Raw genomic sequence first — 14,380 nt, forward strand, 5'->3', positions numbered from 1 at the left:
CTATCAATCTTAATTTACAGATTTGTCATTGAGCTGCTTTCTATGGAGTAATGCACTCTGAACCTGGCACACCAAACTCACCTTGGCCAAGGAAACACGCAAGCTCTGTAAGCTGGTCACTATACTAGACTGGGATTTACTAGCAAAATAGCGAAAAAGGGAGTACCACTGGACAGAGGAGTGTGGTGAGGGACCGGGATTACCTAAAGTCTAGTCTCTCAGGCAGGGAACAGCAAAAGATACAATTTCTTGGGGCTGAGAAGGTGAAGCAAATTGGATTAGGCATTAGTGGAATGAATTTTCCAGTGGAGCAAGAATATAATTAAAAAAAAAAAAAAAAAAAAAGATGGAAATATTTGGTGTCACAAGTCACTTCAAGTTATGACCTTAAACCAGTAACCCTCTGCTCCCAAGATGTATTCTCTCTCCACCATTAAGAAAAACCGGAGAAACACTGGGGCACCTGGCTGGCTGCATCGACTCGTGCAGCATGTGACTCAATCTCAGGGTCATGAGTTGAAGCCCCACATTGGGTGTGGAGCGTACTTAAGAAACAAAAAGGGGGGAGGGCCTGGGTGGCTCAGTCAGTTAAGCATCCCACTTTTGATCAGGGCTCTTAGGTCATGATCTCAGTTTGTGAGATTGAGCCCCGCATTAAGGCTTTAGTGAGCGCAGTGTGGAGCCTGCTTGGGGTTCTCTCTCTGCCCCTCTCCCTTGCACGCTTGTGTGCTCTCAAAATAAATAAAAAAACCCAAAAACTTGAGAAACATTGTTTTAAAACTCCCAACTTACCGCCTCCTCCAATAATGGGTTTTGCTGCTGTTTACCTTTTATTTCAGAATCACAATAAACTCAACGCTGCATTACAGCTCGACGTGGGATAAGGAGACCCTGGAACCCAAAGAACAGCGGTGAGATTACAGGAGGCTGTAAGCAGATGTGCCGCAAAGATTTTCTCCTGAATCAGGAAGTCATCTTTTATACTCGTCAATTCCTTACAAGTGGAGGGTTAGAACACAACTCTGGAGCTACACTACTGGAGCAAACACCTGGATGACTTTCTAGCTATAGAACTTCGACAAGTTTCTTCATCAGCACCCACTATAAGTCTGTGTACGGGAATGGCAGTACCTACTTCCTAGGGTTTCTGTGAGGATCAAATGATTTTTGTATTCACGTCAGTTCACCTACCTCAAGTGCTTAGAACGGGGGTCCAAGCTTCATGAAATTGCTACCTCTGATGATGATAACGACGGACGACACAGATGGACACTGTATTTCACAAGTCTTGCATGGCAATCAAAAATCTGTTTAGAACTAACCCTTTATTTGAAACTATATAAACCAAAAGTTTCCAACTGATTGTACATGTTAAAAACTTTCTATAAATATCTCTTGGATACAAAATTTGGTCCAGTCGTTCAAAATTAATTCTATAATATTATTCTAAAGTCATACTTATTTTGAAAGCCTAAAGTTGTTTTTTTATGGCAAAAACAAAACAAAAAACCCACCAAGCTGAAAGCTTTTATTCTGCTAAAACGTACAAATATAACAGTCCACACTCTACAGTAAACATTTAACCACTGATATTTCCTTAAGATGCTGTTCTCCTTCACAGCTCAGATGCCTGATTTCCTGTGAAAGCCCAGTCTGCCTTCCTTTCTACCCATCAAATTCATCTGTCTCTTTAGAAGTCTTGCCGGATGTTTTCTTTGTTTGCCTCTCCATGTTGCTGCTTCATTTGAAAGATTTCATTTTCTAATTGCACGATAGTCCTTTCGATCTCATAATTCTTGCTGACGAGGGATACCCAACTAAACGAGTTAAAAAAAAAAAAAAGGAAAAACTACTTAATATAGAATTTTTCTTAGAAGATTTTATCATATACGTTTTCTTTCAGGGTCATATTGTGAACCACTTTAACTTTCCATTTTAAAAAACTAAGGCACAACTGGGGGAAAGTGGATAAAGGGTACATAAAGTCTAGCTGTAATATTTCTTACAACTGAATGTGAATCTACGATTATTTCAAAATAAAAATTTTTAAAGCAAATCAGAAATGGTTGAAGAGACAGGACAAGGTGATGGAAGATAATATTTAATGGGATTAAATAAACGGAGAGAAAACAGGGCAGAGGCAATAGTTAAAAATGGAGGAATTTCTAGAATAAGAAATAATCCCACAGAAAAAAAATCTCTGTGACAAATGAAAAGAAACACACATGTATATTTGGGAGATTCTATTAGCTTGAAGAAAAATGTGAAAAGATGAGTAGACTAATAACACGGGGTACAATGGAGGGGGAGGAGAAGGTGGAACAAGGAGAATGATGGGCGGGGAAGGGAGAAGGGAAATACAAAGCAAAAAAGAGAAATGATACAAAAATTCCTGATTGTATTTAGGGACTCATATAAATTTATCAGTGTATATGAAGAACATTTTAAAAGTAAAAAAACGAACACAGGGAAAAAAGTGGAAACAAATTATCAAAGTATGAAATCTCCCTTCCTCATGAGTTAAAAAATAGGTAAGTGTCTTTCCTTTTCAAGGAGTAGAAGTAGAATCCTTTTCAGAGCAGAAACCCTGTGCTGGAGACAGGGCGCTCTGAGACCAGAAGCAAACAGCAGTGGTCCCGCCCCTCTCTGTGCCTTCCAAGCCCACCCATCAAGAGACAGGCAGAGGCAGTGAAGAGCGGGATTCAGAAAACAGCATTTGTTTGACACCTGTGGCATTGCATTTGAATAGTGTTGAATCACATTATTAAATCTGGATCTTAAAATGTGCTAAGTGATTTAAAAGATGATGGAACTGAAGATACGCACGTTGACTCCATTTCCCTTAATTTAGATCCAGCTGTGAGCTGCATGTTCTTTCGCTGCCAGTTTAAATCTTGAATATGTTTCCTGTAAAATATTATTTATATGACCCACCTACATTTTAATATGAAAATCAACAGAAAATCTATAATCAACGTAATATAACATCTTTAATTCCTTGAGAGGGACAGATACAGTAATAGACTAACCCCAAGAATTACCTTTCTATTTTTCAATTACAAATTTCATAAAACATGCTCATCATGAAAAATTAAGCATGTAGTACACATTCACATAGATTAAAGAGCAGAAGTCCCTCCTCCCATGTGCCTCTCCTTCTAACTAACTGCTGTTCAGTTTTTGGTGGGTGTTTTTCCAGTCTTTCTTTCTCCCTTTTCTCCCTCCCTCCCTCTCCCTCTCTTTCCAAACTCTTTTCTACATGTATATGTGCAAGAAGAGATTAATTTTTTTTAAAGTAACCTCTATGCCCAACATGGGGCTTGAACTCATGACCCCAAGATCAAGAGTTGCATGCTCTACTCCAGGTACCCCAAAATGAATTCTTTTTACATAAATCAGATTATACATGTTCTGCTACAACATCTTCTCCATCTAAAAGTGCCTTTTCAATGTTTGCAGATTTGCAAATTGCAAATGACTTGGTAGAGATGTTTTCAGATCTCAAGTCTACTTCTTCTTTGCTCTAGTAAGGCAAACCCAGCACTGGATGTTGGACATATAGATCATCTAGTACTACTCTCGTATGACTACAGTCCATGGGTCCCTTTTTCTTCTCAGTCTGTTTAATAAGGATTCACCTAAACTTTAAAGTAAGAGGAAAATAAGGGCACCTGCTGGTTCAGTCAGAAAACCATGTGACTCATGGGGCGCCTGGGTGGCGCAGTCGGTTAAGCGTCCGACTTCAGCCAGGTCACGATCTCGCGGTCTGTGAGTTCGAGCCCCGCGTCGGGCTCTGGGCTGATGGCTCAGAGCCTGGAGCCTGTTTCCGATTCTGTGTCTCCCTCTCTCTCTGCCCCTCGCCCGTTCATGCCCTGTCTCTCTCTGTCCCAAAAATAAATAAACGTTGAAAAAAAAATTAAAAAAAAAAAAAAAAAAAAAGAAAACCATGTGACTCGTGATCTCGCATGATCCTGAGTTGTGAGTTCGACCTCTACGATGGATGTAGACATTACTTGAAAATAAAATCTCAAGGGGCACCTGGGTGGCTCAGTTGGTTAAGCATCCGACTTTGGCTCAGGTCATGATCTCACGGTTCGTAAGTCTGAGCCCCTCATTGGGCTCTCTGCTGTCAGCACACAGCCCTCTTCAGATCCTGTCTCCTTCTCTCTCTGTCCCTCCCCCCGCTTGCACGCACTCTCTCTCAAAAATAAGCAAACATTTAAAAAAAAAAAACTTAAATAAATAAATAGGAAAAAAAAGTAAAAGGAAAAACAAACTTGCCTTAACTTCTGGAGCTCTTTCTGTGCATGTTCAATCATATGAACTAGATTTCTAAGGAAGGAAAAGAGGAAAACCAGATTAATATACATTAAAATGTAATAATAGCAACTAAAAGTGAACTATCTAGTTGATACAAGTTCAAGTTCTTCTGCTATTGAGCTCTGTGCTCAAACACCACATTAGACACTCTATATGTAACTATTAGCTAATTTAATTCTCCTAAGAATTCTTTGAGGTAGGTATGATTACCCCTATCTCACATGTGAGGACATTAAGCTTAGAAAGATTAAGTAACTTGGTCAAGGTAACATAGAGAAGTGTCAGCTGAATTCCACTTCAGGTCTTTTAACGTCTCAAGACCAACCAGTTTACGGATACCGTGATTTCACATAGTTAGGTCATTTCTTAAACTATCATTACTTTCCATGGAGAGAATGGAAAATAACTCACGACTGTATTCATTCAAATCCCTATTATCTCCCTATTTCTGTACCCACATTTATCGTGTCATTCTCCCCTCCCATCTATTGCTAACTAGAGAGAGAAGACAAAACTGTCATGGAAGGCTGCAGATTTAGATTTCGTGCAAGTCGGCTCTCACTAGCACAGCGGAAAAGCTGAGCAATATACAGTAGCATGCAGCTATCATCCTGAGAGAAGTGATTAAAACAAATTTAAGTGTTTATTTGTTTTTGAGAGAGAGAGAGAGAGAGAGAGAGCGCGCACATGCACATAAGCAGCGGGGCGGGGGGGGGGGGGTAGACACAGAAAGAGAATCCAAACCAGGCTCTGCACCATCAGCAGAGAGCCCTATGTGGGGCTGGAACTCATGAGTTGTGAGATTGTGACCTGACCAGAGCTGACACTTAACCGACTAAGCCACCCGGGGTGACCCTGAGAGAAGTGATTCAAGGGCAGTCGCCAACACCCCTCCACACCTTTTAAATAAAGCTTTATTGAGATATAATTCACATAACCCTATCAATTTCCTCAACGCAGTAGAGAATCACCTTTAGGGTCCATTTGAACCACACTGGCCCTACTATTCTCTTGCTCTGGATCCAATATTGTTTCTTGGCTTTAGTGACTCAAATATTCTTCTTTCTCTACTTTTTTTCCCCCTATTAACTGCAATTCTCTCAAGAGTCAGTCTTCAAACAGCTGCGTCTCCCCAGGCTTATCTTTCTTTGAAGTGATTAAAAAAATTTCTTTTTCTTAATGTTTATTTATTTTTGAAGGAGAGAGAGAAAGAGACAGAACACAAGTTGGGGAGGGACAGAGAGAGAGGGAGACAGAGAATCTGAAGCAGGCTCCAGGCTTTGAGCTGTCAGCACGGAGCCCGATGTGGGGCTCGAACTCATGAACCGTGAGATCATGACCTGGCTGAAGTCAGACACTTAACCGACTGAGCCACCCAGGCACCCCCCCCCCGCCACTTTAAAAAAAAAAAAACAAAGCTGTGGGTAGGATGGGTTTATAAAAACAAAAAACTTCTTACTCATTATATACTTTCCAGGCATTGCATCCATGCTGTGACATTAGTTCCAGATTCTCGATTCGAACCGCTTGATGCTCTAACTGTGCCATAGAATTGTTTACACATTCTTGCCATGCAGTAATGTCATTTTTCTGACCTGAGGAAGGGGCTGGAAGTTCATATCTGAAATTAAACAACAATAAAATCTTTACCTTTCCTCCCAATAGAATGCGTCACAGGCCTATGCACAATGTAAAATCTACAGAAGATTGAAGACGTAGACTGTGCGGTAATAAGAAACCTATTCATCCTAAGAAACAATTCATTCACAAATAAGATTTAACATTCATTATATACAGAAACAAAAAAAATGGTTTACTTCAACATGAAGTGATTCAATAAACTAGAGTACATTCATATGAAGGATTGTTATACTAGTTACTGAATGCTACTAAAGAATATTTGAAACATTAACACGTTTATAATATTAAGAGAAAAAAATAGGATACGAAAAAAACTATGCTATCATTTTTGTAAAACACACCTACATTCATCCAGCTTTCCACCCACACACCCACACCGCTCTAAAGAAAAAAATGGAAGAGAGATCGTTAATTCTTTGCATTTGGACCTAACTCTATTCTCGCACTACACATTCCTTCAACACTGCCGACATAGCCAATACTCTTCATAAATCTCAGCTTGTTACTGATGAGTTACTACAGATGAAGTTTTAATTTCCATTTTAATATTTTGACTAGCTACTGTAAAAACCCCAAATTGTTCCTATGAAAAAAAGAAGGTGTGTGAGTGGAGGGAGGGGCAAAGAGAGAGGGAGAGAGAGAATCCCAAGCAGGCTCTGTGCTCAATCCCACAAACCATGAGATCATGACCTGAGCCAACACCAAGAGCTGGACACTTAACCAACTAAGGCACCCAGGCACCCCTAATCTATTTCCTTTAAAAAACGCTGTGATATCTTATTAAGTTTCATTCACAATCCACTGTTTAATGGGTCTAAGGCTTTGAGACATACTGCCATAAAGGAGTTACTGTCCTGAATATCTATAGAGCAGAAGGACCTGGAAACAGAAGAAGTGAGGAATCCTGGAACTTATTCTGCCTTTATCACTCAGGATAGACAGAAAATGGAGCACAAGAGAAGAAGCAATATAGTCTTCTGGTTCTACAGACTCAAATCCCTCTTCTAATCTACACATATGCTGAGAGGACGAACCTACTGTGCATGTGGCCCTTTCTCAAAGGACTGGGCTGTGACAGATTACTTAGCAGTTCTCACAATCCCAGAGTGATCTTAAAGTCAACAGGGATCTCAGATGTTAAGCAATCCAATTGTTCATTTTAGAAAAAGTAACAAAGGAAGTTTGGGTTTTTCACCCCTGAGAGAGAAGCAATTTTGAAATAAAGTGACAGGGAAGGGAAGAGAGTGGAACCAAAATCAAACCATCCTAGCACTCTGTTTACTAATGCTGCCTTGTGTAAGAGTGAAGCAGGAATCATTATAAGCCATTAACATGGTTTCACCCAGATATGTTATGAGCAAAGAACTAGAGATCTAATTAGGAACATGTCCTTGAAAAAATTTTAAAACATGAACCTCATTACAATTCACACTATTCCTCTGTTGTTGGATTTTAAAATACAGCAGTTTGTATTTCTTTTTTAATCTTTATTTATTTTTGAGAATGAGAGAGAGCATGCACGGGGGAGGGCAGAGAGAGAGGACAGAGGATCTGAAGCAGGCTCTGTGCTGACAGAAAAGAACTTGATGTGGGCTTGCACTCACGACCGCTTAACCAACTGAGCCACCCAGGCGCCCCTAAAATGTTTTTCATTTTTAAATAACAGTGCAAAAATATATCTGAACATTAACACAGAATTATAAAACCCACTATTACATGAAAAAATATAAATATATAAAATCAGATAGGAATTTTTTCTTTGCAACATTTTAGCAGAGCTACAGCAGTTTTACTAGTAACTTAAAACTGAACAATGATTTGGGTCCAGCTGAACCCAGAAGTAGAACTTACCGTTTCATACTGAGTAATTCTATTGGTTGTCGAGCAGCCAGTCTTTCAAATTCATTTCTCATTATGTCGGTCTGATTTGGAGAAAGAATTATTTCCAAAATCACATTGACAAATTGCAATTAATAACCGCCAAACAAATAATAAATCTAACCTACTTAAATATTTGTCCTTTATGCTATTCATTAATATGGATCATTTCCCTTCCCACCAAGCCTTCTCTGGGTTAAATGCTCTCAAGGGTCAGGAGACCCCATACTTCATATGTAAAGGGACCCACAGAGAAAAGGATAAATCCTCAACCAGTGGTTCTCAGTCCCAGCAGCACATAATAATCAGCTGGGAGCTTTGAAAACAATTTCAATCCCAGTCACATCTTACCCCTCTCTCCCACTCCCATTTAAGTGTTCTGAGGTGGAGATAGGACATGATTATCATTTGTTTTTAACTTATCAGTTGACTGTATAGTGAAGCCAGTGGTGATCTAAGTATTCACAGGGTTGGGGGTGGGGTGGGGGGGAGGAAAGGACTTGGACATGAAAAAATTTGCTTTTGCTTTAGGGCTATGAGCCTAAACCCATACTTTATTTTTGGTCTTGGCTGCCATTTTCATACTTTACTCTTTTCAAAGAATGAGAAATGGGGAAAGGGAAAAAGAAACCGGTTCTGCTATCTGTTCTAACAATTGTGCAATTAAAAAAGGATAGCTGGGAGCTATGGTAGAGCTCCACTCCTTGAGGTCCAATGTTTTGGTCAATATCCTATTCCATTTCTGTTCTGCACATTTCCTGGCCTGAGTATAAAGAACTGCTTAGGTATTCATTTATAGTAGTATTTCAGCTATCCAATTCCTAGCATAGAATAGACTTTCATAAATAGGTTTTTTTCCCATAAATAATTGTTTAATGAATTAACTCAAGAGCTTTCTTTCTTTCTTCCAAGAAAATTTATTTATTTATTTATTTATTTATTTATTTATTTAGTGAGTGAGTGAGTGAGTGAGTGAGTGAGCGAGCGAGCAAGCGAGCGAGCAGGGCAGAGAGAGGAGGAGACAGAATCCTAAGCAGGCTCCACACCATCAGTTCAAACCCACAAACCGTGAGATCATGACCTGAGTCAAAATCAACAATCGGGCACTTAACCAACTGAGCCACCCAGGGGCTCCTTAAAGATTTTATTTTTAAGTAAAAATGTGGGGCTCAAACTTACAACCCAGAAATCAAGAGTCATATGCTCTACCAACCAAGCCAGCCAGGCACCTGGGGAAGAGCAGTTTCAAAAGCAGTTTGAGGAGTGGTTAAGGTCTTAGGCAAATTAGCTTCCCTAAGCTGTAGTTTTCCCATTTAAAAAATCAGGATAATAAACATAGTTATATAGTTCACAGGGTTGTTTTTAGGACTGAGATGGGGAGCCTTGTACGTTATTAATTCCTATTTATAAAAAAGAGTTAAATAATCAGTATACTAATTATAACAAAAGGAGGCATCTGTTGTATTTGAGAGAGCTGAAAGGAAAACTGGGTCAAGTTATCTGAAATTTTCAAGAGCCAATCTAATAAGGAAGCTTGTAAATATTTTAAATGTTTATTTTATTTTTGAGAGAGAGACTGATCGTGAGCGGGGGAGGGGCAGAGAGAGGGAGACAGAGAATCGGAAGCAGGATCCAGGCTCCCAGCTGTCAAAACAGAGCCCAATGCAGGGCTCGAACCCACGATCTTTGAGAACATGACCCAAGCCGAAGTCCGTGCTTAACTGACTGAGCCACCCAGGCACCCCTGTACTTAGTTCTTAGTGTGGTACCATCTATATTTGGGTAGCAACATTATATATTTGGGTAACATTTAGAAAATGCATGGGAAAATAACATATCACAGGAGCACCTCTATTTAAAACTTAAACAACTCCCCCCCCCCCCCAACATTACTTCAATATAAATACTGCATTTTTTGTTAGAGAGAGAGAGAGAGAGAGAGAGAAAACGCACGCTTACGTGCATGGGGAAGGGGGACAGGGACAGAGGATCTTAAGCAGGCTCCGTCCTTAGCAAGGAGTCCCACCAGGAGCTAGATCCCATGACCTGCGATCATGACCTGAACTGAAATCAAGAATCGGATTCTCAGACGACTGAACCACTCAGGGGCGCTGCGTTTCATAACAGAATTCTTTCATTAAATATATGGTTACCTATAATGGGGGGTAAAAACTTATGTATATACTTAAATGCCTAACAGAATCTATTAATTTAGAAGTAATGCTTCACATTACATTTAGCTGATTACACCCTAAGTAGTATCTTGGGTGCACTTCTGGGCTAAATATTTAAGTAGTATTTTATTTCTATACGGTTTGTCACTTCAGTCATTCGCATATGTTCGGTAAATATCTAGGCTGTGATACAAAGGCCGCCCTCTAGTGGTTCTCAGGAGCCTAAGTAATTAGGCTTATATACATTAAAAATGCCTACTCGTTTCAGTGTAGACCTTTGCGAGTAGGGCATACCTTTGAAAATTTACGCCAAGGATCCAATGTCTGAAAAACGTACACGCTATTTTTTGCATTGTTAGATCGCGAAGCCCCAGAAAGTCCTTCAGTGGGTCTCAGAATAAGAAAGATGGAAAACGTTTATCTAGCTGTTTTCAATGGACCGATAACACCTACACAATAGCTAAACAAGCAATAGTTAAAGCTGGCATTTAAAATTCACTTTTCTGTGGCTAGAACTCTCAAAATATTCACAGCACTCAAGACTTCACACTTGCCTCAAAAGCAGAATAATCCGGGGCTGTCAGGTAGCTCAGGTAGTTCTTAGTAGGTCGGTATCTGCGGGTTTCCTCCTCCACCAGCGCTGCAGCCTAGAAACGAGAACACGGGCCAGGACAGGGATAGCAACTTGCAAGGTGCTTTTTCAGCACCAAGGGCTAGACAGCGCTGACTCAGCTAAACCGACAGCGCGAACTTACCGCTTCCCGCACACCGGGCGCTTCGTAACCTTGGTCAAAATACGGCAGCGCGTCTACCACAACCTCTCCGGCGACTAAACCCGTGCCCGCCATTCTTAGGCTTGCCGAAATTTTCTGAGTCTGCGCAGACTCAGGCACGTTCATTACGCCTGCGCTCGCCATGACGTAATACCCGTCGCCTGCGCATTGGCTCCAGCGCATGCTTAGTTGTCAACTCTGAAGGCGCACTCGCCCAGGCGTTGGGAATTGCCCGGCCATTTTCTTTTGGTCGGACGTGACGTCACGTTGCGATTTCCCAGAATCAGAGGAACTCCTCAATTTCCTGTCCCCCAGCGTGCCCCCCATTTTGGCCTCCGACTGGGAGCAATTTGGAGGGGAGTTAGGTCTATTGTTGCCGGCAGGACTCTGATATCTAGGCGGGGGAATGTCTTAAAACTTTTGGAGGGAACTGGCAGTGGGATTTGGCGGGGAGAGAGACACTGGTTTCCCACTTGGCTTGCTCCCCTAACTTCCCTCCTTCAACCCTTAAACTTTTCTCTTTGTGGCAGTCTTTCTCTGTCCCTGAGCTCCTTGCTGTACCCGCCCACTATTTTTCGTTCTCGGCCCCTGAGAGCCCTTGCATTGGATAAATGCAGTTATTTCACAGATTCTGGAAGTTGGCGCCAGTCTCCAGTTAAAGCTGCGAAGCTTAAGGGTCTTCGTAACAAAAGGAACCTCCAAGGTGAGATTAATGATTGCCCACCAAATCCAGATTCAACAAAATCGCGTCATTTTGCCTTCAGGACGTCTGTAAAATCCAATCATTTTGCCTTTAGGGTGTCCGGAAATAGAATTGTGCTCATTGCCTTCCAACCACTCCTGCTGCCGTCGCAGCACCGTCTCTGGGCCTGGTCTCCCAGCTCCCTTTGACTAAGCAGGCCAATACCAAATAAGGTCGTCGGACTATATGCCCTGCCCTGTGTGTGTGCGATCCAGACCCAGGCTTTGTCTACCAGGAGCCTGGAAATGTTGGCCACGGTTACTAAGTCGGGTTAGTCCAGCATTGATTCGGATTGTCTTTCGAACTATCATCAGATAAATGTGCTAGTTATAGATTTAAGTAGTGTAGAAGGTCTTTACATCTTAAGCAATTTTATTTAAAATTCTAGAGATCCATGGAATTTTTGTTTATTCATTAAAAGATCTATAAACAACATTTTATACAAATCTTGAGCAACTCTTTTTACAAATATGTCCAGAATTCGTTATACTTTACAAAAACAAAATAAAACAGACCTAAGAAAAGGAAGTAGCTTCAGGTCACAGGGATAAAATAAGACCTCAATCCCTGATACAAAGGTCTCCTCACAGAGGGACGGTCAGTGTTCACCACCGTAATACCTCCTACCCCTATTTTAGAAACAATTCCCAATTACTGATTTTCCTTCAGGGTTGGGGTGGCAAATGGGGAGATGTCTGCTAAGAGCCCCACTGGGGTTAGCTGCTTAATAAACATTTTACAAAAGATACAGGCTCAGTTCTATTTTTTAGGCCCATAAGAATTGTATAGCACCAGCCTTAAATGGTATCTGCTTCAGATTCATTCACGCGCACCTGAATGGGTTGTAATGACAATACTGTGCAAGTCAATAAACTGCATCATAATACAACTTGTAAGGTTTGGTTAAGTTGGAATAAATATTTTTATGCTAGTTAAACCCATCAGCAGGAATTGAAGAAAAACAAACGGACATCTATAACATTTATCACTGGAAACACACCATCACTGATAAATTCCTACTACAATTTTAGATATTAAGAGTCGGGGTGATTATGTGGTGAATGTCCAGGAAATGTTCAGTCTTGAGTCCCAATTTAATTAGGGCAAAAAGTCCAACAATTGTAGGGGAACCAAAAATGAGTCTCCTTTAGGCACCTGTAGTTTGAAGTCCCTTCTCAGAGCTGAGAGTTGGCTTCGAGCTTCAAAGAAAACTTTTTTGATAGCTGTGGTCCCACAGAGCTCAAATTTCCATCTGCAGGACTAATCAACTTTCTCTGTGTTCACAAATGAATAGTTCTGGCTTCAGTTCTGGCTCTGCTGCAGAACTCTGGGCAAGTTAGTCAACCTCTTTGAATTCCAGTTTCTTCATTAGTAAAATGTGAGATGCAGGTATCTCATGAAGTTGACTTGAAGACTGAATAAGATGACATACAGGTACCATCATGCATGGCACACGGAAGACACTAAAAAAGGGGGGAGGGATAGTCTCATGCCCTTGCAAGGATGTTTTCCTGTTCCAATTCTACAAAGTTTAATGTTGACAGGCTACTCACGTGCCACACAATGTGGAGAAGCCGCAAGGTATCTACTTGTATGAGATCCTCAATAGCAGTGTTAATAAATAGGGTTTCCACGGAAGTGTGATCCCCTCAACAGAACGTTAGGCTGGAGCTACAGAAATGAGCATATTCCTTGCCTCAGCTCAAACAGCCCATAGGTTTAAAGCTACCATGATATTTCAGCGATGAGAATTACGTATGTAGGGCATATTCTGTACTTCCATCATGTTCCCCAGTACCTGAAACTCAGAATTTCTCTTATTGTGCTCATCTTTGAGTTGTTCGTTTATTTTTTTGAGCCAGGTGCCCCTCCTCTTTGAGCAGTTTTTAAAAATGCAACACCAAATCCTTCCCTAGTAAAAGACAAATGCCTTCACAGACTAAGCACATAACACAAAAAATGAGCCTAAGAATTCAATAGAAAAGGCTACGGTGGGGGGGGGGGGTTGGGGGTGGGGAATGGAGGCAGAGTAATTAGAACATTGGTTCCAGACTACTCTCGACAACTCTCCAGTGATTACTACAGCAGCAGCAGGAGAATCCTTCAAGGATCTGGCCTGCTTTGTAACCTTTTCAACTTTTCCAGGATTTTGTAGGCTACTCCAGGGCCTCCTGACTCTTGGAAAAATATTTTCTTTGGCACTTTCTGTTCTATTTAGGCTGAAGACAGTCTATCAAAGATTTCATTTCTTCTGCAGAAATTTCATTTTACTTCCTAAAGAGAGAAAAAAGTAGAGTGAACTCTCATTAGTTCATTTTTATTTATTGTACATTATTTCAGGAAAGGGATTAACTATTTAGTCATTTAGAACAGCCCAGGAGTAAGCCGCCATCCAAAGCTATCAGGGGATGTGGTTACCAAACAAACCAACTAGCCAACCCCAAATGTCTAATTATAGAGGTAGAAGAGAACTCAGACATCACCTAATCCAGTGGTTTTCAACCTTGACTATAGGTTAAAATCACTTGGCCTGATCCCCAGAGATTTCTTGGAGCCTAGCGTGGAGGAAATTTTCATTTAAGTTCCCCAGAGATTAAAACATTGTAGTCAGAGTTCAGAATCACTGATTTGATCTAACCTCATGGTATAAAGATTAAATAACAGCTCAAGGTATAATTTGTCCATGGTCTCTCAGCTAGTTAAGGATAAGGCCTAATTTTAATTAGGGGCATGTATTTTTCTTTTTGTACTGAAGTATAAATGACATACAATGTCCTATTAGATTCAGGTGTACATCATAGTGATTTGACATTTTTATACATTATAAAATGATCCCTATGGTAAGTCTAGTT

The 14,380-nt window shown here is 40.7% G+C and overlaps 2 protein-coding genes and 1 long non-coding RNA gene across 6 annotated transcripts in view; 1 reads left to right on the plus strand and 2 right to left on the minus strand.

The window, feature by feature from the left end:
- LOC109502544 overlaps window positions 1-2,056 on the plus strand; it is a 47,701-nt gene extending 45,645 nt beyond the window's left edge. Inside the window, exon 2 of the long non-coding RNA XR_002161211.3 lies at window positions 840-2,056. This is a non-coding gene — a long non-coding RNA (uncharacterized LOC109502544). The remainder of the gene's footprint in view (window positions 1-839) is intronic.
- On the minus strand, window positions 1,514-10,930 carry BCAS2 (BCAS2 pre-mRNA processing factor). The gene is made up of 7 exons (XM_004001122.6): window positions 10,769-10,930; window positions 10,568-10,660; window positions 7,813-7,883; window positions 5,780-5,941; window positions 4,282-4,332; window positions 2,827-2,907; window positions 1,514-1,817 (listed from the first exon to the last, which is right to left on the minus strand). Exons 1-7 carry the CDS (start codon window positions 10,928-10,930, stop codon window positions 1,691-1,693), a joined length of 747 nt encoding a protein of 248 aa, XP_004001171.4. The 3' UTR covers window positions 1,514-1,690.
- A 989-nt stretch (window positions 10,931-11,919) lies between these two features.
- DENND2C (DENN domain containing 2C) overlaps window positions 11,920-14,380 on the minus strand; it is an 89,324-nt gene continuing 86,863 nt past the window's right edge. For all 4 annotated transcript variants that reach the window (XM_023259018.2, XM_023259016.2, XM_023259017.2 and 1 more), the window contains one exon: window positions 11,920-13,802. In XM_023259018.2, coding sequence (XP_023114786.1) covers window positions 13,771-13,802 — 32 coding nt within the window. In that variant the 3' untranslated portion in view covers window positions 11,920-13,770. The remainder of the gene's footprint in view (window positions 13,803-14,380) is intronic.

Source organism: Felis catus, chromosome C1, assembly GCF_018350175.1.
Source record: "Felis catus isolate Fca126 chromosome C1, F.catus_Fca126_mat1.0, whole genome shotgun sequence".
In the NCBI taxonomy this organism is placed as follows: Eukaryota; Metazoa; Chordata; class Mammalia; order Carnivora; family Felidae; genus Felis; species Felis catus.